We start from the raw sequence: 27201 nt of genomic DNA, 5'->3' as shown, positions 1-27201 counted from the left end.
AACTCCAATGGTACAACTGGCACCCAACTGCAAGGCCACGAAAGTGCCCAGTTTATTCCTAACCTGTTTAATGCATTTGGAGATCTTGTAGTATTTTGAATCATGTGTATCCTCAGCAATCTTGGAGTGAGTGACACAGCATCTGAATCAAATAAAAGCAAGGTAGAGATTTTTCCTTGGTACTTAGCAACCAAACATTTCAGGGCGAGGGAGGCGGGGTGGGGGTGAGGATGAAGTTTAATGGTCTTGCTAGTTACGCAACAGAAAAGTCTCCTGCTGTTAAACTTGTAAAGCCGTTGTTGATGCATTCAGTAAAAGGGAGAGCAATTGCCTTTTGTTAATGTCCTTCAAATTGGGAATAATTTGCCAATTTTGTGTTGTTCTGTCAGGATGTTACTGGTACTGCTGCCTAGCAACTGTGCAAGAACTATTGTGTATTCTGCTGATGAAAGCTGGAATAAGGTACTAATTTTCAACTTGCACAGCCAGGGTTTATACACAAGTATTTCAAGCTCTTTATGGTACTAGAGTTGGGGAAACACTACAGGGATTATCTGAAGACCTGGAACATGAGAACAAAAAAACAAGATCACACCAACGCCTAACACTTGAAAGATTTTGAGGAGCAGCCTACATTCAGCAATCATTGAAAAAATAAGATTTAGAGGAAACTTGCGCAATGTGTCAGAGATAACACCAGTAACAGTGCCAAAGGTGATTTAGAAAACAATTTCCAAGAAATCATGGGCTCCCACCACAATTTTGCCTTTGCAGTGGAATACTGGAACAGCGGAAGGCGATTTTACTCCTTGAGGCCTGTTGCAACGTTTAATGAGACCATAACTGATCTGAGGCTTAGCTTACCCTTGACCTTTATCCCTTCAATTAACAAGAAAACCTGATAATCGCAGTTCAAAAATCAATGATTAATCGAACATTGAACATTATTTTGTGCATGCAGTGCAGCAAAGTTCACCTGGGATGGCAGGATTGTCATACGACGAGAGGTTTGATCAATTGGGGCTGTATTCACTGGAGTTTAGAAGAATGAGAGGGGATGTTATTAAAACATCTAAAATTCTGACAAACTTGATGGCTGGATGGGTATGTGCGGGGCGGGGTAGGGGGTGGGGAGTGGTTCTAAAACAAGTGGTTATGGTCTCAAGATACAGGGTAGGCCAACTGAGATGAGAGTGGTGAACTTGTGGAATTCTCTACCACAGAAGACAGTGCAGGCCAAGTCAATGAATATATTTAAGGAGGAAATAGAATTCTAGTCTCTAAAGGGATATGAAGAGAAAGCGGGAGTATGGTGTTGTGATGGAGGATCGGCCGTGATTGCACTGAATGGCAGGACATGCTCGATGGGCCAAATGGCCTATGCCTGCACCTATTTTCTAAGCAACTTTTGGAAGAGAGTTCTGAACATCTACCACCCTTTATATGAAGAAGTCTTCCTCAACTTCACTCCTGAAAGATGTGGCTCTAAATTTTAGGTTATACTCCAGTCCTACATTCCCGAACCAGTGGAAAGTTTTTTTTTTCCATCTACCATATTTGTTCCCTGTATCATTGCAAAATAAAAATCAAATCACTCCGTAATCTTCTAATTTCAAGGAATACAACACAGATTGGTAAATTTCTCCTCGTGATTTAACCCTTTGGAGTCTAGGTGTCATTGTGGTAAATCTGCTCAGCACTCCCATCAAGGCCAATATATCCTTCCTCAGGTGGGGAGTGCCCAGAACTGCTCAGAGCACCAAGGTAGGATCTAACCTGGGGGCTCTGCATAAACAAAGCATGACTTCTAACTTCTTGTATTCTTGTCTCCTAAATGTAAGAAGTCATAGAAACGCTACAGTACAGAAGGAGGCCATTCGGCCCATCGAGTCTGCACTGACCACCATCCCACTCAAGCCCTACCCCCATATCCCTACATACTTTACCCAATAATCCCTCTAACCTATGCATCTCAGGACACTAAGGGACAACTTTAGCATGGCCAAGCAACCTAACCCACACATCTTTGGACTGTGGGAGGAAACCGGAGCACCTGGAGGAAACCCCACGCAGACATAGAACATAGAACATAACAGCGCAGAACAGGCCCTTCGGCCCACGATGTTGCGCCGACCAATTAAAAAGCAATGACCCTCTAACCTAAACCAATCCCTTTCCATCCATAAACCTATCCACGGATCTCTTGCAAACTCCACACAGACAGTGACCCAAGCCGGGAATTGAACACAGGTTAGCAGCAGTGCTAACCACTGTGCCGCCCCACGTAAAGGTCTGCATTCAATTAGGTTTTTTCATTATTTTTAGTACAAGCTTATGACATTTTAATGATCAATGTAACTAAACCCGTGAATGTCTTTGGACCCCCCCACTGTTTCCAGCTTTTCATCATTTAAGAAGTATCTTGTTTTATCCTTTTCAGATCCAAATCTTATATTTGCCTGACTTAAAATCCTTTGCCAGTTTTGTCCATTCAATTAATCTATTGATGTCTCAATGTAATGCAATGTAATCCACACACTGCCTATTTTTTGTGATTGGCAAATTTGGATAACTAACTTTCGAGCCTAACAACTGTGTTGTTAAAAAATATGGTGATTAGTTGAAACTCCAACACAGATCCTTGCAAGACACCAGTAATCTCGTTCTGGCAATTAGCCTGTATCTACCCATTATCCCTACTCCTCATCTTCAGCTAGTTTCCTAATCAGGTCGATAATTTGCCTTCAATCCCATGAGATCCATCTTCAGTGAACATAGAATCCCTATATTGCAGAAGGAAACCGTTCAGCCCATCGAATCTGCACCTACCACAATCCCATTCAGGGCCTATTCCCATAGCCTCATGCATTTACCCTAGCTAGTCCCCCTGACACTCAGAAAATTTAGCATGGCCAATCCACCTAAACCACACATTTGGACTGTGGAGGAAATCGGAGCACCCGGAGGAAACCCACGCAGGCACAGGGAGAACATGCAGACTCCACACAGACAGTGACCCAAGCCGGGAACCGAACCCAGGTGCCCGGCGCTGTGAGGCAGCATGCTAACGCTGTGCCACCCCTTATGAAGGATTTTACCAAATCCCATTTTGAAATCCCTACAAGTAACATGCACAGACATTCTCCTGTTCCCTACTTTAATCACCTCTGTAAAAAGATTCAGTCAGATGAATTAAATATGACCTCACCATTACATTGGTTCACTCCAATCAGATGAAAACTTTCAAGGTGTTCAGTCATGCAATCCTTAATTACAGATTCTAGTAATGGTTTAATGATATTATATATAAGGCTAACTGGTCTCCAATTGCCTGATTTCCCTCTCACAACTCTCTTAAATAGCAGGCTGTTTTGTGTAATTTTTTAAATCTCAATAAGGTTCCCAAACTGAGAAAACTTGGTAATATTATAATGAGGGGTTCTGTAATATTCTCACCTACTTCTTTTAAAACCTGGGGATGGAAACCATCAGCTGCAATTATTTTCATCACCACTGTTATTTTGCTTATGGTGTTTTGTTGAGCCCTGATTCAGCATCGGTTTCCTTGGAATGTCTGAACGCTGCCCTTTTCCTTGCTGTGGAGATGCCGGCGTTGGACTGGGTAAGCACAGTATGAAGTCTCACTCCAACAGGTTAAAGTTCAACAGGATTACTTGGAATCAAGGGCTGCTCCTTCATCAGTTGAGTGCAGAGGTAGGTTTCACAAACACGGCATATATAGACAGACACAATTGCAAGATAATAGTTGGAATGCGAGTCTTTTCAGGAAATCAAGTCTTCATAGGTACCGAGAGGAGAAAGGGATGATCACAGGTTAAAGAGGTATGAATTGTCTCCACGGAACTGTCCGAGCTTGAGACAATACAAAATTTTGAATCTGTGATTATCCCTCTCTCCACTTGCACTGTCTGTATTTGTCAAGACTTGATTACCTGTAAAGCCTCGCATTCCAACCATTATCTTGCAACCGTGTCCTTGTCTATATATGTTGTGTTTGTGAAACCTACCTCTGCATTCACCTGATAAAGGAGCAGTGCTCTGAAAGCTCCTGATTCCAAATAAATCTGTTGGACTTTAATTTAATGTTGTGAGACTTCTTGACTGTAAACACTAATGCAGACCTATTAATCACATCTACTATTTCCTTATTTTCATTGACAAAAACACCAGGTTAAAGTCTAACAGGTTTATTTGGTCGCAGCCAAATATTAACAATGTGCTACCAAATAAACCTTTAACCTGGTGTTCTGAGACTTCTTACTGCGTTAAATTAGATGAGCCTGTTCCACCACTCAACTGGATGTTGGCTAAAGGGGATGAATGGCCTACCCCTGCTTCTAACTCTATGTCAGAAGTTAGAACAATTTCAAATGATTAAAAAGAACAGTTTAAAATTATTGAGTCTATTGGTGAAATGTACACTTTTAGCTCTAAGAGACAGGAAAAGGACAATTCAAAGTGACTAGGCTATTTGCATATTTTTAATTGTATTGCTAAACTCTGATTGTAATTGCCAAAATGAACAATTTGGATTCCAAATTGTCTGCATGCCTGTGACTTTATTAATTATAGAATCCCTACAGTATAGATAAGGTCATTCGGCCCATCGAGCCCATACCTACACAGTCCCACCCAGGCCTTATCTCCACATATTTAACCTGCTAATCCCCCTCACACTAAGGGGCAATTCAGCATGGTCAATCAAACTAACCCACACATCTTTAGACTGTGGGAGGAAACCAGAACACCTAGAGGAAACCCATGCAGACACAGAGAGAACGTGGAAACTCCACACCTGAGAATGGAATCGAACCAGGACCCCGGCACAATGAGGAACCACTGTGCCACCTTGCGGCTAATTGAAGTCCAGGATATAGCTATTGATTGTAAATTGATTGTCTATTGATGTGATGGTGAATGGGCTATTGATCATGTTGATGCTGTTCTCCCTCATTCCTCTGGTAGTTTCTCCATGTTCTGCTCTCTCTGGGCTGCTGCCAAGGATAGACAAGACTCTGTTGAGAAGCAGGCAGACCCATTTAACTGATATATATGTAAATACTTGTTTTCTTAAAATCATTATTAAAGTTTGCTTTACCTGCAGCAATGTCATATTTATTATGGAATATTACATACTATTATTTAGCTGGGGGTGGGTCTATGATTATTAATCCATTTGAAAAGGGGTCTACAACCCAAAATGTTTGTGAATCACTGATCTGGAAGCTAGATCGAGAAATAAACACAAGCACCAATTAGACCCAATTTCCAAGTGCTTTTATCCTGTTCAAAAGTTGATAGAAAATAAGATTTGCATAAATATAATGCTGTTGACAACCTCAGGGCATGCAAAAGAACGGCTGGGTCAATAAGCTATTATTGAAGTGTATGAGTCACTGTTGTTATGCAGGAAATACGCAGCCAATTTGCACAGCAAGTAAAAGTCTATTTATTAGTGTCACAAGTAGGCTTAGATTAACACTGCAGTGGAAATTCCCTCGTCGTCACACTCTGGCGCCTGTTCGGATCCACTGAGGGAGAATTTGGCATGGCCAATGCAACTAAACAGCACTTCTTTCAGAGTGCTCGGAGGAAACCCACGCAGGCATTGGGAGAACGTGCAGACTTCACACAGACAGTGACCTAAGCTGGGAATCAACCCAGGTTCCTGGCGCTGTGAGACAGCAGTGCTAACCACTGTGCCATTGTGCCATTCACTTGACGAAGAGGCAAACCTCGAAAGCTTGTGAGTTTACTATCAAATAAATCAGTTGGACTTAAACCTGTTGTCAGACTTCTTACTGTGTTTACCCCAGTCGAACGCCGGCATCTCCACATCATGACGGTTGTGCTGTCTCAGACAAAAGACAATGTGATGACATTCAGGCATTGTGTTTTTGCTGGCGTTGGTTAACTATTGGTCAGGGCATTGAGAAGAATTCACCTGCTTTTCTTCTAAATAGTGCAAGGGAATCCTTCACATCCACCCAAAAGGGCAGACTGGGTCTTGGGTTAAGATTTCAGCTAAACTGAAGCACTAACTTTGGCCCTACTCCTGCAATCCCACATATTTACCTTGCTAACCCCCCTGACCCTAGGGTCAATTTAGCATGGCCAATCAACCTAACCCGCACATCTTTGGACTGTGGGAGGAAATCTGGAGCAAATCCATGCAGATACGGGGCGAACGTACAAACTCCACACAGACACCCAAGGCCAGAAATCAAACCAGGTCCCTGGTACTGTGAGGCAGCACTACTAATCACTGTGCTGCCCTATAACACCCCTATAATGATATTCCTACAACATCCTTGATGCCTGGCTTCTGCGTGACTGTGTCTCATCACATTATCACAAGAACCTGGGTCCACGTTAGCTATTTGCATCACTCTCTCCAGAATCTTCACTCTAGGGCAGAGAGGGGAGCCCAAGCCATAGGCCACAGAGCTTGGAGATGATTTTTGCTGGGATAATGGTAATTATGGGCTAATGATAAAAGTTTCAGGAGTGCTGGAATTTCAGGCAGGTGGTGGATGGGAGGTCGGCCAAGAGACTGAAATAGTGAAGTACGGAGGTGACAAAAGTTTCACTAACAATGAGGCAATTCCTCTATACTGCCAGCTGTACTTTATGCTCAAATCTCTCAAGTGGGCTTGAACCCAGGAACTGACCCAGAGGCAAGAACATTAGCTATTGCTCTGCTATTGACTCCAAAAAGGAAAAATTTGGGTGAAGATTCTAAAAAAAATGATGCAAATCACTAACATGAACCCAAGTTATCTTGTGATAATACGTTGAGACATAGTCATGCAGAAGCCAGGCATTAAGGATGTTATAGGAATATCATTATAGGGATGTTATAGGGCAGCACAGTGGTTAGCACTGCTGCCTCACAGTACCAGGGACCTGGTTTGATTTCTGGACTTGGGTGTCTGTGGAGCTTGTACGTTCACCCTGTATCTGCACGGATTTGCTCCGGATGTTCCAGTTTCCACCCACGGTCCAAAGATGTGCGGGTTAGGTTGATTGGCTATGCTAAATTGATCCTAGTGTCAGGAGGATTAGCAGTGTAAATGTGTGGGGTTACAGGAATAGGGCCTGGGTGGGATTAAGGTCAGTACAGGCTCGATGGGCTGAATGGCCTCCTTCTGCATTGTAGGGATTCTATAATTCTATGATGTGTAGATTAGATGGGTTGGCTATGCTAATTTGTCCCCGAGTGTCCCAGGATATGCAGGTTCGGTGGATTACTGGGGTAAATGCACGTGAAATCCATTCCAGGGCCTGAGTACAAAAATCCAAGTTGAATCCGAGCTCAATGCAATACTGAGGGAGTGCTGCGCTGTGAGTCATAAAATCGAGGCCCCTTCTACCTGTCCGGACGGATATAAAAGATCTGAAGTCTCTGTTTCAAGGAAGGGCAGCCCTTAACCTCAATCACATCAGTGTTGTTTGTGTGGGAGCACATCGATCACAAATTACCGTGTTTCCTATATTACAACTGTGGCTACACTTCAAAAAATACTTTGTTGGCTGCCAGCCACTACGTGATATTCAGGGTCTTACACAGGAAGCTTGATGATTGATGATGGTAGAGCGGTGGATATTGTCTACATGGACTTCAGTAAGGCCTTTGACAAGGTCCCTCATGTCAGACTGGTGCAGGAGGTGAAGTCGCACAGGATGAGAGGTGAGCTGGCAAGGTGGATACAGAACTGGCTCGGTCAAAGAAGACAGAGGGTAGCAGTGGAAGGGTGCATTTCTAAATGGACAGCTATGGTAAGTGGCGTTCTTCAGGGATCAGTGCTGAGACCTTTGCTGTTTGTAATATATTGGAAGAAAATGTAACTGGATTGATTAGTAAGTTTGCAGATGACACAAAGACTGATGGATTTATGGATAGCGATAAAGACCATCAAAGGATACAGCAAGATATAGATCGGTTGGAGCTAGGGCAGAGAGATGGTAGATGGAGTTTAATCCAGACAAATGTGAAGTAATGCATTGTGGAAGGTCTAATACAGATGGAAAATATACCGTAAATGGCAGAACCCATAAGAATATTGACAGGCAGAGGGATCTGGGTGTACAGCATGCTTGTCTTCATCAGATGGGGCACTGAGTTTAAAAATTGGCAAGTCATGTTGCAGCTTTATAGAACCTTAGTTAGGCCGCACTTGGAATCTCGTGTTCAATTCTGGTCACCTCACTAGCAGAAGGATGTCAAAGCTTCGCAGAGAGTACAGAAAAGATTTACCAGGATGTTGCCTGGTATGGAGAGCATTAACTATGAGGAGAGGCTGGAGAAACTTGGTTTGTTCTCACTGGAATGATGGCAGTCAGTAACCTGATAGAAGTTTACAAGATTATGAGAGGCATGGACAGAGTGGATAGTCAGAAGCTTTTTCCAAGGTAGAAGAGTCAATTACTATGGAGCATAGATTTAAGGTGTGAGGGACAAGGTTTAAAGATGTATGAGACAAGATTTTTATACAGAGGGTGGTGGGTGCCTGGAACTCACTGTTGGGGGAGGTAGTGGAAGCAGATACACTACTACGTTTTCAGGGTGTCTGGATAAATACATGAATAGGATGGGAACAGATGGATACAGTCCCCGGGAGGGTAGGGGGTTTTGGTTGAGTTGGGCAGCAGGGTCGGTGCAAGCTTGGAGGGCCGAAGGGCCTGTTCCTGTGCTGTAATTTTCTTTGTTCTTTGTTGATAAAAAGAAAACAGTTGTGAAGAAATGAAAAAAAAGAGGTACTGTCTTACCTTCAATCTGTGTTGGTGGGATAGCAGGGGTGAAGAATGGGGTGAAGTGAAAGGAACCTTTGTGTCATATGTGATAAGAACCTGTATTATCCAGAACAAACCTCACCTCTCTAGTGCCACCAAGTGATATTCATCAATATTACAAGTGAATGATTGGTGAATTAGAATGTAGCCAAACATCTCAACATATCCAAGAGAGACTTAACAAAACCAGAACAGAAAGACAAAGGAAACTTGGAAACTTGCATTAACAGATCGACAATAAATGCTGGACTGCCAGTGACACTAACATCCCATGAATTAAAAAGAGATTTTTTTTATGTGAGATCTTATAAGGATTAGCATAGGATGGTGGGTGGGCAGGGAGAAATACAGAAATGCACAGTACACATATGCACTGGTGGGGCATTTGGAGCTGAAGGACACAACAGAGGGCAACAGCATGATGGAATATTAAATTTGAGGTATAGAGAAACTGTGCATGGACAGGATTCCAGCAAAAGGTTTTGATTTGATTTGTTGTCACGTGTTAGGATACAGTGAGAAGTATTTTTCTTGCACAGTATACAGACAAAACATACCATTCATAGAGTAGTTAGGGGAAAAGGAAAGGAGAGGTGCAGAATATAGCGTTGCAGTTCCTGATAGGGTGTAGAGAAAGATCAGCTTAATAACATGGTAGGTCCATTCAGAAGTCTGAAACTGTCCTTGAGTTGGTTAGTACGTGTTCCTAGCCGTCTGTATCTTTTTCCCAACGGAAGAAAGTGGAAGAGAGAATGTCCAGGGTGTCTGGGGTCCTTGTTTATGCTGGCTGATTTTCCAAGGCAGCAGTACTACTTGGCAGGCTGGTTTATATGATGGACTGGGCTACATTCACAATCCTTCATAGTTTCTTGTGGTCTTGGTCAGAGCAGGAGTCATACCAAGCTGTAATCCAGAAAGGTTGCTTTCCGTGGTGCACCTGTAGAAATTGGTGAGAGTTATAACGGACATGCTGAATTGCTTTAGCTTCCCGAGAAAGTAGAGGCAGTGGTGGGCTTTCTTAACTATAGTGTCATCGTGGAGGGAGCAGGACAGGTTGTTGGTGATCTGGACAGCTAGAAACTTGAAACTCTCAGCCATATCCACTTCATCACCATCGATGTCTTCCACTACGCTTCCCGAAGTCAATGACAATCTCCTTCATTTTTATTAACATTGAGGGAGAGATTATTGTTGCTGCACCAGTTCACCAGGTTCTCTCTCATTCTTGTGCTGCGTCTCATCATTGTTTGAGATCTGACCCACAATGGTGTCATTAGCAAACTTGAAAATCTAGTTGGAGTGGAATTTGGCCATACAGTGAGAGGTGTACAAGGAGTATAATAAGCAGCTGAGAACACAGCTTTGTGGAACACCAATGATGAGTTTGATCATGGAGAAGACGTCATTACCTTTCCTAATTGATTGCAGTCTGTGGGTTAGGAAATCTTGGATGGAGTCGCGGAGGGGGGAGCCAAGCCCTAGGCCACGGAGCTTGGAGATGAGTTTCTTTGGGATAATGATAAAAGTTTCGGGAGTGCTGGAATTTTGGGCAGGTAGTGGATGGGAGTCGGCCACGAGACTGAAATAGTGAAGTATGGCGGTGACAAAAGGCAGGTAGGGTGTCAGCAGCAGAAAGAAGTTGTGACAGAGGTGAGTGACAGAATGAACATTGCAATTAAACAATTGTGAAACGGTCCCCATTTTCCTTTGAATTCCCAATTCTGATTTCAGATTTTTTACAGATCATTTTCATCTTTTCTCAATGCATCTCAAAAGTAACTCAATAAACTGTGTTCCCAACAATTACTGGCCTGCACGGGACACTCTTTGCTCTGGCTATCAAAACATTTGAAAAATAATATGCAGGTCAGAAGAAGAAATAGCTATTTAGCCCATTTGCTGAACAGAACTATCATCCACTATGTTGATGGGCAAACAATGGGGTGATGCTGTCATTCAGTCTGTTCCAGACATTATGCTGGCCTCACTGCAAGTATTGAAGATGTTTCTGGAGATCAAGGTAACAGAGCTGAATACAATACTAAGTCTGTGCAGAGATGGGGCATAATGCCCGTGTTGTTATCTTGCACGTACTGCCTAGTCAGACAGTGAGAGAAATCACAGGAACATTGTCCCTTTGACATTATAGTGAACAATAAGACAAGTCACATCATCTGCACTAACGCTGTAAAGATAATTTGACCAATGATTTGGAGTCCTTCCCAACGTTGCGAAGCTTCATCACAAGGGATCTTTAGTTGTGGTTGGACCAGTCACATCTCAATGTTCTTTTGCTTGTCTGATAAGGCTGCCTGAGGGAAGATCAAGGCCTGTTATCTGACTGATCCCTGGCACAGCTGCATGGGTGAACCTCAAGGACATTCAGACACTGCATTGCTTAAATGTGAGGTTATTCACTTCAGAAGAAAAACAAGGCGGCAGATTACTACCTGAATGGCTGTAAATTGGGAGAGGGGTGTGCGCAGCAGGACCTGGGTGTCCTTGTGCACCAGTCGCTGAAGGTAAGCATGCAGGTGCAGCAGGCGGTAAAGGCGGCAAATGATATGTTGGCCTTCATTGCAAGAGGTTTCGAGTACAGGAGCAGGGATGTGTTGTTGCAACTATGCAGGGCTTTGGTGAGGCCACACCTAGAATATTGTGTGCAGTTTTGGTCTCCTTTTCTGAGGAAGGATGCTCTTGCTCTCAAGGGAATGCAGCAAAGGTTTACCTGGCTGATTCCAGGGATGGCAGGACTGATGTATGAGGAGAGATTGACTAGGTTAGGAGGATTGTTTTTGCTGGAGTTCAGACGAATGAGGGGAGAGTCATAGCGACTTACAAAATTCTAACAGGACTAGTCAGGGTAGATGCAGGGAGGATGTTCCTGATGGTGGGGGAGTCCAGAACCAGCGGTCACAGTCTGAGGATTCAGGGTAGACCATTTAGGACGGAGGTGAGGAGACATTTCTGCACCCAAGGAGTGGTGAGCCTGTGGAATTCATTACCACAGGAAGTAGTTGATGCTAAAACATTGAATGTATTCAAGAGGCAGCTAGATATAGCAGTTGGGACAAGTGGAATCAAAGGTTACGGGAAAAGGTAGGATTAGGCTATCCAGTTGGATGATCAGCCAAAATCATAATGAATGATGGAGCAGGTTCGAAGGGCCAAATGGCCTATTCCTGCTGCTATCTTCTATTTTTCTATGTCCACTCTCAGCTGGAACCATTTGCAGAATTTGAAGGAAATATAAAATCATGAGCAAAGGAAGAAGGCACAGGGGAAGGCAGTGAAACCACTGGAGATCACCGACAGGCAACTAACTCCCTCTATTCAAACCAAAATCTGTGAAAAGGACTCATCATTGAGGGCAGAGAAAATGAAAAAAAAAGCCTTTCGGGTATTGATTATTTACAATCAAAACACCTTCATTCAACACTGAATGCAAGAAGCCGCTTGGGTGTTGACAGATCACAAGAACGGATAATCTCGGCCTTTTGGTTAAGATCAAGTGTCAGATCAAGCCAAGATGGGGTACAATGCCTTATCTTGTCAGCTTGGATCTGGTTGATTCTCCTGCAGGAATCATTAATTGGATTCAATTTGCATTTGGAGAAAGCAAGGAATGGATTTAGGTCAGCCTGGTCCACTCTGAGCATTGGCTTTGTAACTTTAAGGGTCAGTAAAAATTTAGAGAGAGAAAAAAACGCAGTGAACAGATGTACTTTATACAGGGTATTTGAAAGGAATATCCCTTGGTTCCAGCCCAAAATTTTCCAGGATGGAATTTTATTTAGATTTTCTCAAATGCATGTACCTCATTTGTGTGGGATACTAGTTGCATTGCAGAAATTCACCAAAGATCCTCACACAGCATTTTCCAAACCCATGACCACTTCCATCTAGAAGGACAAGGGTAACAGATACATGGGAACATCACCACCTGCAAGTTCCTCTCCAAGCCACTCAACATCCTGACATGGAAATACATTGTTGTTCCTTCACGGTCACTGGATCAAAATCCTGGAATTCATTGTGGGTCAACACACAGCATGTGGACTGCAGCGGTTCAGGAAGGCAGCTCACCACCACCTTCTCGAGGGGAACTAGGGATGGATAATAAATGCCGGCCAGCCAGCGACACCCATGTCCCACAAGTGAATAAATAAAAACCAAATGAGTTGAGAGACTTTAATTACTTATCTCCCAAATTCCCTTATTTGGAATAATCCATGCATTGATAGCAGATGCACATGACTGAAAGATTCCTTTATCTCGCCAATCTTAGCCACCTGGCTAAGATGATTTCTTCCAAAGGCAATCCAAACACAAAAGATATTCAAAGCTTCACCTGAAAGTGGGCAATGAGAAACTCCAAATTGCCCTGCAACTTTTGTATTGGGTGAATAATTCCTTTACTTTGTGCACTTGCATCTCAAGTCCCAAAAGAAAGACTTTCTCCCAATCAATTATTTATTCAACAACGCAACATGCACTGCATAAAATGCTTGCAGCAAATTTTTATTGTAAAGATACTCAAAACACTCAACTCTGTGGAAATTTTCAAAAAGGGTTTTTTTATACATTCTGAAGATATTGAAAGACTTGCTATTTTAAACTATAAAATTTGGTGTAAAAAATGTAAATATAATATTGACGCTGCAATCTGTTTTAATATGGTAACAACTGCACGCATATTCACTTACTAACCAGAAACAACGTACCAGCAAAATCCACAAGAAAAATAACCCTTTCAAGGACAAATACTGTATTTGGTGACTGACTTTCATGGAGAAATACAATCTAATTTAATAGTAAAAGTGCAAAGAAAAATAAAAATATGATTCTAAAAATACAGACGCTAAAATCATAGAGCAGCGGTCAGTGAAACAAACAATAAATGTTACTTGGAACAAAAATATACAAGAAAAATTAATATATTAACTACCATTAATCCAATCCAACCCCACCCCCGCACCCAATAATAAGGCATCAGGTTCAGTAATGGGAACAGAAATTGCAGAGCATCGGAAATGAAATCTCAAAGTGTTAGATGTACACAGCAGCCCAATTAAAATCTTTGAGAGAAAGGATGCATTAGGTCACGAGGTTCAAACTGTTCCTTTTACTTTGGAAAATATCAACTGTCTTGCTGTGTGTTTCCAGCATTTTCCACCACAGCGATACTATCTTGGGCTCCATTTCATACACTGGAAAACCAGAATTTGAAAAAACAAACTTATTGCTCATCCAAATTGCTTAGAGATTAGGGTAGCACTTCAACAAGCTCCCTGTGATTTGACACAAGATGTCCTGCAGAGATCTTGTGACTTCCTTTTTTGAAAGGCTTTAAACAAGGTGAAGAATTACGTGCCAATGTTTCACAGCCAACTTTAGAGACCAATAAATGGAGTATTTCAGAATTTAAGTATCTACCATTAAATACCATATTCAAGAGTAACTTTTGTCCCTTTCATTCATTTTCGATAAATACCATGTGCATATTTTTCTGCTGTGATTCTACACAGCATCTGTATCCTGTCTCCAATTGAAGCGTCAGGTTCCAGACTTAGTTGGCATCTCTGTTCAGTTCCTGAATATGTTGCAGCAGCTGCTCACAGTAATAAGGGCTGCGATGTTTGTGTTTCACAGCCTCGATCTCTTGTGTCAGCAGCGATGGAGAAAGAAAACTTCCTACTTTTAAAACATCTGTTGAGAGGAAACAAGGGGAAAATCAACCCTTCTGCATTTGTAACACAAAAATACATACATGAACACTTTCTCAAGTCACGAGAGAAAAAAGAATTAGAGGAGTTGGCCTTTCAGATCCTTGAGCCTGCTCTGTTATTCAATAATATTAGTATGTTTATATACATAATATATAGTGTATATAGGAGATTTAATTGTGGTTTTAACTCCAATTTCCTGCCCATCCTCCTCCACTCCCTTGTCGATCAATACTCCAACTCAGTCTTGAATATATTCAGTGACTCAGCTTCCTCTGCCCTTTGGGGTAGCAAATTCCAGAGATTAACGATGTTCTGAGAGAAAGTCATCCACACAGTCTTTAGAAAGAAAGAGTTGCAATTATCATAGAATTTTACAATGCTGAAGGAGGCCATCTGGCCCATCAAGTCCGCACCAACAGCAACCCTCCTCGCCCCCAGGTCCCTATCCCCATATAACCCCATGTATTCACCCTGCTAATCCTCTGACACTGAGGGCAGTTTAGCATGGCCAATACTCCTAACCCTCGCACATTTTTGAAGCGTGGGAGGAAACGGAGCATCCGGAGGAAACCCACGCAGACAAGGATATTCAGACAATTGTATCACGCTCTGAGCAAGCCCAAGACACGCCAATTTGCTTTACAACAAATGAAGCACTCTTTAAAGTGTAATCCCTTCTGTGCTGAGCATACGATTTAGGAGCAGGAGGAAGACATTCAGCCCTTCAAGCCTGCTCTGCCATTCAATAAGATCATGGTTGATCTGGTTGTGTTTCAATTCCAATTTGCCCTCTGCCCCCTCCACAGCTCCAGATTCCTTGTCTATCAAAAATCTGTTTAACTCTGCTTTGAACAAATTCAATGACCCAGCTTCTGGCAAAAGAGTTCCAAATACTGATGACCCTCTCAGAAAAAAAACCCTCCATGTCTCTCATCTTAAATGGTCCATCTCTTATTCTTAAATTGGGTCCCCTGGTTCCAGTCTCTCCCAAGAGTGAAAACATCCTCCTTGACCTACCCTACCAAATCTGCTCAGGATCTTGAGCATTTCAATAAGAAACAGCAAAGTGATAACAATCAGTTAAAAGCAAAATGCTGCAAATCATAGAATCCCTATATAGGAGAAGGCCATTTGGCCCATGAAGTCTGCACTGACCACAATTCCACCCTATCTCCATCACGCCGTATATTTACCCTGCTTACCCGCCTGACACTAAGGGGCAATTTACCAAACAAGCCACACATCTTTCGAGATGCTGGGATCTGAAACAAAAACAGAAAATTCTGGAAAATCTCAGCGGGCCTGACAGCATCTGTGGAGAGAAAATAGAGCCAACGTTTCAAGTCTGGGTGAGCCTTCGTTAGAGCTGCTCAGTGTGTGGATTTTGCATGTTCTCCCATGAGTTTCTTCTGAGTGCTCCGGTTTTCTCCCACAGTCCAAAAGCCATGCTGGTTAGGTGCACTGGCCATGCTAAATTCTCCCTCAGCATACCTGAACAGGCACCGGAGTGTGGCGACTTGGGGGATTGTCACAGTTACTTCATTGCAGCGTGAATGTAAGCCTACTTGTGACTAATAAATAAACTTTAGGTACAATACCAACACCAACATTTAAAAAGCACTTGGATAAATACATGGATGCGAAACTAACATTAAATAGGAAAGCTCAAAGGGTCTCAGTGAGCTTAATCCATAAAGGCCTGGTGAGTTGCCTTTATGATGTGGAGATGCCGGACTGGGGTAAACACAGTGTCTCACAACACCAGGTTAAAGTCCAACAGGTTTATTTGAAAGTAAACGCCACAAGCTTTCGGAACGCTACCTCTAACCAGAGTTTAAGGTTGGTGGGAATATTGTTTGTGTATTTCTTTGCTGCACATCTTTCTGTCAAACATTACCCTGGAAAACAGAAACTCCCCCGTTACACCCCACTCTCAGTACAACACACTGTTACACCCCACTCCCTATTACACCCCACTCTGAGTATAACACTCTGTTACACTCCACTCTCACTATAACTCTCTCTGTTAACCCCATTCTCAGTACAGCATTCTGTTGCACCTCACTCTCAGGGTCAAATGCAGGCAACGGGACTAGCTGGGAGGGCACCATGGTTAGCATGGACTGGTTGGATGAAGGACCTGTTTCTGTGCTGTATTGCTTCATGACGCTAAAACAAACTTGAACCTTAATTAGGGTCAGCTTTTCAATCAGGCAGTTTTGCCGAAGCGAAAGGCTAGAAAGAAAAATAAGCAGGTGAAGTTCATCACACATGTAAACAGCTAGCTGTCCGTGTACCAGTAACTCAACAACAATTAGGGATAGGCAGCAATGCTTGCCTTGCCAGTGACACACACAGCCCAGGAAATAACTTCAAAACACTATTTTTGTGAACAGCCAATTATTAAGTTTTCCACTAGGTGGCACTGGAGGTGCTTTCATGGTTTCAGACACGGTGAAAATTCTCAGCATGGCCACAATGAATTCTCCAGGTCCCTTCTGCAACTGGTGTGAAACTAACATTAAATAGGAAAGCTCAAAGGGTCTCAGTAAGCTTAATCCACAAAGGCCTGGTGAACTGCCTTTAACCACAGTTTAAGGTTGGTGGGAATATTGTTTGCATATTGCTTTGCTGCACAGATTTCTGTCAAACATCAGCCTGGAAAATAGAAAGATCCAGTCTGAGCCACCGTTTACTGAGTTGAGGTTGAGCAATTTCCTTTAAATAATTTGATTATTTACAGTTGATCGGGACAATTTGTCCCCTTCCCCACAACAGCTCTTTCACTCTATGTAACCCATTCCCATAACTGGTGGCGTTTTTGCACAGTGGTTATCCACATTATATCTTAACGAACTGATGGAAGGCACAAAATTACTATTTAGAAACTGATTTCTTGCAGAATTGCACAACATTCTAACTTGTGCATGATTTCAGCTAAGAGGCTAACCAATACACTAGCACGTGGAAACAATTATTTCCAGTAAGTGAGTCTTATTGTCCATCAATCATCAAACCACAGAGAGAATCGGGAGCTATCAAGGGGCTAACTATTCACTCCCAGTCTGAGGACGGATATTGAGAATGGAGTGAGCAATTAAAGAAAGGCAAAAACGGAGGCAAATACTGTCCTGCCTACATTAACATTGTATAATTCCATTTTTTTGAAGAGTGGTCAAAGTGTATACACATCAGCTAAAACACAGCGCCAAAGAGCATGTTCTCAAAGTTTCAGAGTCCCTCAAAAATAGATCCAAAAATCCATAAATCTTGCTATGTTAGGTCCTTTTCATGCTGGGTCACTTGGCAGCACTATAGAAGTTTTGACTTGTTCCAAGCAGCTAACCATAATAAAGGCTGGTGTTAGTGTGTATCTGCTTTCACAAATGTAATATAGGCTAACACTTTGACTACAGAGCTCTTGAAACGCTGACCCAGACGCATTCAAATTCAATGGAAATCTTGCTCAAACATGCCCAGAGTTGTCGACAGCGAACTGCCAAGAAGAAAGAGATTATCCATTTCCCTGACAGTGCTGCTACTCACTACTGGCAAGAACTCAAAACAAGAGGACGGAGGAGCTGGCCAATATTCAGGGGACGGAAGGGAAAAAAAAATCCAATGTCTTTGGTGGTTTGAAATCAAATTAGAACCAAACATGTTGCTCAATCTTTTTTTTTCAAGTCTTACTTGACATCATCAGAGTTGAGGAAATCAAACAATTCCATGAGCAAAGCATTACGTCAAATACTCTGGTTCTAAATGACAGGCTTATAATGAATAAATGAAGCAGAACAATTCAGATAAACTGATAATGATGGATTTGTCAGATAGCCTCAGCCTTCTTATTGTGCCACCCAAAGGTAACACAATGCAATGTAGGTGTTAGAGGACATGGAAGCATAATTCAGAGCGAGACACACGCGCACACACACACAGAAAAGCAGATACATGAGGGGCAATTTTCCCACCCCACCCGCCATGGGAATCGTAGCGGATGTGGGGCAGACCATGCAAAGGTCCGGTGACCTCAGCTGGGACTTTCCGGTTTTGGAGCGAGCGTGGCCAGAAAATCCCGTCCCTGGTACGTCACATTGTATTGAGTTTTGCAAATCCTAAATTGGAAAAGATAAGGAAGAGAAATCCAAGTTACCAGTAAAATATTGCTGTCAATACTGTCGCTGTTCACCACTTGGCCAACGTTGTGTTTTACAGTTTGCTCAAGTCAAACCTGGCAAAATAAGCTACTGCTAACCATAGTGCAGTGAAAGTATTTAAAAAAAACCTTCATTCATATATTTGATATTTTTATTGGAACAAGAATTTATGTGGAGACATTTCAGCGAAGTGTAAATATCAATTGTGAAAGCACTGGATTTTTTTTTAATGAAATGATTCTTCAATGAATTTCCTTTTAAAGTTCCTTGACTCAGGACAAGTAATGCATGAAAAAACACAACACAGAATATCATCAACAGCAATACAGTCACTCAAGTTATGCATTTTATTTTTACAAATGCGCTTACATTTAGTACATTTATAAATGAATACATTTTTCTCAGGGGTGTTAACCAGAGCTGTGTTATATACCAACATGCCACAGCGAATGGCTGACTATAGCATAAGGACTGCCACCAGAACTTTAAACGCTGCAAGAGACAGCATAGCGACAGAATACCAGTTTCTGGAGGAGTTATTAATATCCTCCCTTCCCCTTCAGAAGCCAACTATGGTTTTGCCGGCACCCTTAACCAAATGAACTTCTTCATGTACATGTCTAGACACCGAATTTGGCAGACTCTTGATTCACAGGAGTCACTGATCCTGAGATTTTTCACATCATCCAATGATGACATTTTCCAGAGGTTGATGGACCAGGAACCATGGTTCAATTTCTATTCTAGCTCAGGAACAAGGCTACACCCTACTGGATTTCAACTAACTGCACACGGGTCAAGGGGGCCACCGGGCCAGTCCCCTGCACACGGGTCAAGGGGGCCACCGGGCCAGTCCCCTGCACACGGGCCAAGGGGGCCACCGGGCCACTCCCCTGCACACGGGCCAAGGGGGCCACCGGGCCACTCCCCTGCACACGGGCCAAGGGGGCCAGGTCACTCCCCTGGACACAGATTTCCCAGGTCACAGGTCCAGACTTACGGCTAAACTTAGTTAGCAACCATCAAACCATATAATGCATATAGTACAGAAGGCGGCCATTTGGCCCATCAAATCTGCATTGACTCTATAAAAGAACATCTTAGCCAAGCTGACCTCCCCACCTCCTCCCCTTAACCCTGCACATTTATCACAGATAATCCATCTAACCCACACATCTTTGGACTATGGGAGGAAACTGGAGCTCCCGGAGGAAACCCACACAGACATGGGGAGAACCTGCAAACTCCACATAGACGGTCACGCGAGGCCAGAATCAAACCTAGGTCCCTGGAGCTGTGAGGCAGCAGTGCTAACCACCGTGCCTGCCCTTTTGTGTGAGCATACTGGTCCTCCCCATCCCAGAATGAGTAAATACACAGGGCTCACTCTGTGCTTTTCCAAAAGGGACAAAACAAAGACACATTGGGGTATATCTCAAACATGAACTTCACGGTCTATGATTCACAGCCCTGTCTCAGGTATTGTGCATTTTGGGAGTTCCTTTTTGTCCTTTTTGGGCATTCATCAGCTGGAACAAAACAGTTAACTACGATAGTACAAAATATCCTTAACTAAACTCTGTATTAGGGTTTCAACACTGAATGAGAGAAAATCTGAAACCAGACAGAGTCCTCTACATGAAAAGAAACTCTGTTATCAAATACTCACTGAACCTTTATAGCTTGACAAGGGATTAAACTGCTGTCAAAGAAAGCTAAACCCAAATACTTCCTAGGGGCAGGAAGCCACTCAGAGTGTGATAAAGAAGCAGATAAAATAAGTATGAAATGATGACGGGGACAGTTCAGTTCTCGGACACACAGTTCCCAACATGTCCGTTCTCGAAAGAAATAAAAGTAATCTTGTTGCTCTGAGCCAAACCTGATTTATGTATATTCATGAATGCAAACCTTGATGTTAACTGGATACTACCACTTACAAAAGCTTAATTTCAACAGGCAAGCTATGAAGGTGTTTGATTTAGTTCCTTTAGAACTGTCAGACTTACAGTGTGAACATCAGCAACAGGAGCAAGATTTCCCAAAACTTTGCTCCTCTTGCAATGTCAATTTGGTTCAAAAGTATTGCAGATGAATTCAAAGAATTAATTGTTAAACACAACTGAAGATAGGAAAATTATCCACACAAATGAACTTCAATACACAATGCTGGTGTCTCTCATTCTGACATTAGAACGAGCAAAATTATGGAGGAAGATTACATCTTACCAACAAGAGTTCTATGCCACACGGCACCAACATAGGGGTTTATAGGGGTAGGTTTTTCACTCAGAGGGTGGTGAGTGAATGGAATCGGCTGCCGTCAGTGGTGGTGGAGGCGAACTCGCTGGGGTCTTTTAAAAGACTTCTGGATGAGTATATGGGGTTTAATGAGATTGAGGGTTATAGATAGGTCTGTAGGTTGGTAGGTGATGTGGTCGGCGCAACTTGTGGGCTGAAGGGCCTGTTTGTGCTGTAGTGTTCTATGTTCTATGTTCTAACATAATTTATTAGTATATCCATTTATTAATAGGTTCATTTGAGCCCCACGTTACTACTGATCCGAACACAAAAAACACAACATCCTGACAGCAATGTGATGTCTGTCACAGCGTATCCCAAATCAAAAGCTTCAGCGGATACAGAAAAACAAAAAAGAGAAATGGCTGAATCTTTGTCATGTCTAAAACTTGAGGATACAGTGCAATCTTCAATCTAACATACATTCTGTAACAGAAATTCTTAATAGATGTCTCTTCCCTTTGTGTTTATTCTCACTAGTCCTGCTCCCCCTCATTATTACCTGCTTCCCTCAACACTTGATCCCGTTCATTGGTATGCCTCACACAATCTTGGAAAGATCATGTTATGGTTGTAGGGAAGGATGGGCAAACAAGTTGGACATGGGTAGGGAATGGTTAATAAGATTTCACTAATGTTGGGTTCAAAATGTCCCTTGCCAAACCAAGCAGTATGTTAAGGCGGAGGTATGGTGGTAATGTCACTGGACTAAGAATCCAGAGGCCCAGCAAATGCCCTGAGTATACGAAGACTGGTGGGATTTAAATTCAATGAATAAATCTGGGATTAAAAGTTTGCCTAATGGTAGCCATGAAATTATTGTCATAAAAACCCTTCTGATTTGCTAATGTCCTTTAGGGAAGGAAACCTGCCATCTTTCCATGGTCTGGCCTACATGTGACTCCAGACCTACTGCAATGAAATAGATTGTCAAGTTGCATCAAAGCGCTACACAGCCTACAAAAAGGAATGAAACTGGGCAGACCTGAAATTGATAAGGTGCTGGAAAAGACAAAGGCAAATACAATTCTGTCAACCATGCAAAGTCCTCCTTACTAACATCTGAGGGCTTGTGCCAAAATTGGAAGAGATGCCCCACAGACTAGTCAGGCAACATCTGATGTAGTCACATTCATCAAATCATACCTTACAATGTCTCAAACACCATCTCTGTGTTTGTCCAGTCCTACCAGCAGGCTAGACCTAGCAGAGGTGGTAGAACAGTGGTCTATAGACAGGTGGAACCCACCCTGAGAGTCATCAACAGTGACTCCAGCCAACAACAAGTCTCAATGCATTAACTCAACATCAGCAAGGAAACTTCATTCTGTTTATCAAATAGCAACCCCATTCCCTCGTTAATGAATCAGTACTCCTCCATGTTGAACACCAATTTGGGAAAGCACTGAGGAAGGCACCACTACTGACCAAGCCCTAAAGGACTTAGCTGCTAGACAGCGTCTTGCGCAAGTGATGAGGGAACCATCAGGAAAAAACTTAATTGAGATTGCCCTCATCAACTTTCCTGCCACTGATGCATCTGTCCGTGCCAGTATTGGTATGAGTGACCACTGCTCAGCTACGAAGACCCATCTTCATACCCTCCATTGTGTTATATGGCACTACCTCCAAGTTAAATGGGATAGGTTTTGAACAAATCTAGCAATTCAAAGCTGGGCATCATGAGATTGTGCGCAATCAGCAGAGGCAGAACTGCATTTAACCACAATTTCAACCTCATGGCCCAACATATCCTCCCCTCTACTATTAGCATCAAGTCAGGGATCAATCTTGGTTCAATGAAGAGTGCAGGAGAGCATGCCAAAAGCAGCACCAGGCACACCTAAGAGTGATGTGCCAGTTTGGTGAAACTACAACACCAGGACTACTTGCATCCCTAAAAGCAGCAGCAGCATAGGACAGGCAGACAACTGAACAACTAATGTGAAGGCGAGGTTCTACAAACATCCCCATCCTCAATGAGACGCAAGCCCAACACGTTAGTGCAAAAAAAAGGCTAAAAGCATTTAACACATCTTCAGACAGAAGTGCCATGAGGATGATCCAACTCAGTCTCTTTGAGGTTCCCAGCATCACAGATGCCAGTTTTCAGCAAAGTTGAATCACCATGTGATCTCAAGAAACGGTTGAGGGTACTGGATACTGCAAACAACTTTCTGGCAATAGTACCGAAGATTTGTGCTCCTCTAGTCAAGCTGTTCCAATACAGCTACAACACTGGCATCTAAAAATGAAAAATTGCCCAAGTATGTCCTGTACATAAAAAGCTGGAAAGATCCAATCAAACCAATTACCGGCCCAATTACAGTGGCACAGTGATTAGCACTGCTGTCTCTCAGCGCCAGAGACCCGGGTTCAATTTCCAGCTTGGGTCACTGTCTGTGTGGAGTTTGCACGTTCTCCCCATGTCTGTGTGGATTTCCTCCGGGTGCTCCAGTTTCCCCTCTCAGTCTGAAAGATGTGCTGGTCAGGTGCATTGACCCGAACAGGCCCTGGAGTGTGGTGACTCAGGGGAATTTCACAGTAACTTCATCATAATGTTAATGCAAGCCTTACTTGTGACTAATAAATAAACTTTAAACTTTAATCAGTCTACTCTAAATCATCAGCAAAGTGATTGAAGGTGTTATTAACATTGTCTCAAGCAGCACTTTCTCAGAAAGAGCCTGTTCACTGATGTGTATGGGTTTGGTCAAAGCCACTCAGCTCCTGAATTAATTACAGCCTTGGTCCAAACACAGATAAAAGAGCTGAACTCCAAATGTAAGGTGAGAGTAACTGCCCTTTCCATCAAGGCAGCATTTGTCTGAAGGTGGCATTAAGGAGCCCTGGCAAAACTGAAGTCAATGGGAATCGGGGAAAATGGTCCACAGGTTGGAATGATATCTAGCACAAAGGAAGATAGTTGTTTTTGGTCAATCATCTCGGTCTCACAATATTCCTGGAATTAGACAGGTTAGTGTCCTAGGCCTATCCATCCTCATCTGCTTTATCAATCACTTTCTATACATTATATGGTCAGAAGTGGGGATATCTGTTGATGACTGCACTATCTTCAGCTCCACTCGTAGTTCCTCAGTCACTGAAGCAGCCAATGCCTGTATGCAGCAAAATTTGGACAGTATACAGGCTTGTATGGATAAGCAGCAACCAACATTGAGATACATAAGTGCCAGATAACAACCATATCCAAAAAGAGAGAATCTAACGATCTTCCCTCTCATTCAGTGGCATTACCATCACTAAATCTCCCACTAACAACATTTTAGGGGTTGCCAATAACCAGTAACTGAACTGGATCAGATATAAACTGTGGCAAGTAACACACCTCCTTACTTCCCAAGCCACTCCACTCTCCACAGGCACAAATCAGAGAGTGTGATGGAATACTCTCCACTTGTCTGAATGAGTGCAGCACCAACATCACTCCAGAAGCTCATCTCCAGAACCAAGGCAGCTTCATTCATTTACACATCATCCAAAACCATAAATATTTAATCCCTCCAACAACAATGTACAGTGGCAGCAGAGTGCACCATCCACAAGTTGATCTATCTTTAGTATTGCAGCAACTCATCAAGCCTCCATGACCTCCACAATAGAATAGGACAAGGGCAGCAGATGGATGGGAACACCACAACCTACAGTTTCCGCTCCCAGCAACACACCAGCCTGACTTGGAACCATTGAAGCTATTCCTTCACTGTTGTTTGGTCACTATCACCCGGAGCTTTCTTTTAAATAGCATTATAGAAACATAGAAGATAAGAGCAGGAACAGACCATTTGATCCTTTGAGCCTGCTCCCCCATTCATTACAATCACAGCTGATCGTCCAACTTAATTGCTTAATCTGTTTTCTTCCTATAACCTTTGATCCCATTCGCCCCAAGTGCTATATCCAGCCGCCTCTTGAATATATTCAATGTTTTGGCATCAACTACTCCCTGTGGTAATAAATTCCACAGGCCCACTATTACAGGAAGTAGTTGATGCCAAAACATTGAATGTATTCAATGGTGTCTACCTGTACCAAATGGACATCAGCAGGTCAAGGAGATGGCTCAGCATTACCTTCTCAAAGGCAATTAATGATGGGCAATGAATGCTGGCTTAGCCAGTGACACCAACATCTCATGAATGCACAATTTAAAAAGCAGCAAGAACAGACGCGCAATTAATACCATTTCTTTTGAGTCCACTGAAAACATTTACATGGCCCTTCATGTTAGAAGAATGTTTTTCTGGATCATTAGAACTTCTTTGATCCTTTCTCCCATCACCTTTTGTTTCAAAACAGCTTTGATCTAACAATGTTTCAAAAGTTTCTCTTTTATTTTTCATGTTCCTACATCTTTCCTTTGGGCTTTCTTCCCCCTAACTTATTGAAGCTCGCAATGCAAAATCAGTATCATTATTCTCATGCTTCTAATGGGATTTCGTGTCACTGTCTCTGGGAGCCACAGTGAGTAAGAAGGGACAATTTGGAATTGCTATAATGAAGTAAACATTAGACTATAAATTAGGAGTGGCCTAACCACATCTTGTGAGCCCATGGAGCTCTTTCAAACGTACAATGCTGCTCAGTACGATGCTGGCTGGCTCCCACCAAACTTAGGGCCCTGCTGTTTTTATAAGTCCTGTTCTGAATTTTTTTTGAGGGTGTCCAGAAGAGTGCAAAGCTAATGTCTAACCATAAGACGGGTGAGCTACGAGAAGATACTGGCTGTTCAAAAATGGCTACAAACAGCATCATAGGAGGGAACCAGAGAACACTGGGAGTGGATTCAGAGTCAGAGAACCCTATAGCACAGAAGTGAGTCTTTAAGTCCATCTTGTCAGTGCCAGCCATCAATCACCAATCTATTCTAATCTAATTCTCTAGCATGTGGTCTGCAGCCTGATATGTTATGGCATTTGAAGTGTTCAAATGCCATAACTGTTCTTAAACGCTGACAAGGTTCCCGCTTCCACCCCTTCAGGCAGTGAGTTCCAGATTCCCACCCTCTGGATGAAAAAGGTTTTCCTCAAATCCCCTCCAAATCTCCTGCTGCTTATCCCAAATCTATGCCCCCATTTACTAAGGGAAAAGATTTTTTCCTATGTATATCTCTCATAATTTTATACACCTCAACCAGGCCATCCCTCAGCCTTCTCTGCTCAAAGGAAAACAACCCCAGCCTATCCCAAGTTCAGTTGAAAGGTTGTTTAGATTCAAAACATTAATTCTATTTCTCTCCACAGATGCTGTCAGACCTGTTTAGTGTATGTAGCATTTTCTGTTTTATCACAGCCTATCTAGCCTCTCTTTATAGCTGATGTGATGATTGGTCTGAAATTCCCATTGACAGATCCTCCCTTCTAAACCCATGTAAAAGGAGTTTCCATCATCTTCAGTCCAGGGTAGAAATGCTCATCATTCCATCCTCCTGCTGACAGTAACAGGGATGACCGTGTATGTGCCCCTGATAAGATGGCAGCCATTAACCCGGGTCTCTCTCCACCAGAAGCAGAGCAGCTCAGGACAAATGCAGGACTGGGCTGGCACTTTATTCAGGGTTTGAGGCCTTCACCAAGTGCTTATGAACACTTTCTACCCTCCCTCTGCACCCATTTCTCCCTTAGACACCAGGCTACTTTACTGCCAGTCTGGATTAGGGAAGTGTGACCCCTGTGATCAGGACCATTGTGGCACGGCCTCTCCAGCACACTTACTGCTGAGCCTCAAACTTGTAGCCTCTGTCCAGGAAAGAGAGGAAACAGTTTAATACAGAACAGAAGAACGTAAGAATCTTGTATGGGGACACAGATATTCTGATTCAAATTTGCTTTTCAGTAGGCAGTGATAATTTCTCCCTGCCATACTCCCATTCCCCAGGTATAAGAGTCAACTTTTTAAGACTTCTGGATTGATTTTCCACATTGGAAGAGCAAGGCTGCCAGAGTCAATTAAGCAGTGAGCACTGAGAAAGCTCTAATGTGTCTCAGGGAAGCAGGTTTGTTTTGTCTACCTCTAGCAATGATTAACCTTGGTAACTGCAAGTTTCCTCTTACTTGAGGGATATTACGACCAAAACAGTTTATAAGCATTGCCTCACAAAAGCATGTGCAATAGTAATAAAAGTATGTCTATAAAGGCTGTGTGTGTCTTGCTGCTCATGAATATCTGAAGATTAGAGC

General features: G+C 42.8%; 1 protein-coding gene across 1 annotated transcript in view; it reads right to left on the bottom strand.

Moving 5' to 3' along the window:
* Nucleotides 1-13307: 13307 nt before the first annotated feature.
* Nucleotides 13308-27201, bottom strand: part of dnaaf5 (dynein axonemal assembly factor 5) — a 99706-nt gene continuing 85812 nt past the window's right edge. The window contains exon 13 of the mRNA XM_080206840.1: nucleotides 13308-14523. Within this exon, the coding sequence (XP_080062966.1) occupies nucleotides 14384-14523 (140 nt within the window). The 3' untranslated portion in view covers nucleotides 13308-14383. The remainder of the gene's footprint in view (nucleotides 14524-27201) is intronic.

The sequence above is a fragment of the Carcharhinus amblyrhynchos genome, chromosome 18 (genome assembly GCF_965287045.1).
Source record: "Carcharhinus amblyrhynchos chromosome 18, sCarAmb.v2.hapA, whole genome shotgun sequence".
NCBI classification, from domain to species: Eukaryota; Metazoa; Chordata; class Chondrichthyes; order Carcharhiniformes; family Carcharhinidae; genus Carcharhinus; species Carcharhinus amblyrhynchos.
This window is presented reverse-complemented; position numbering and strand designations above follow the sequence as displayed.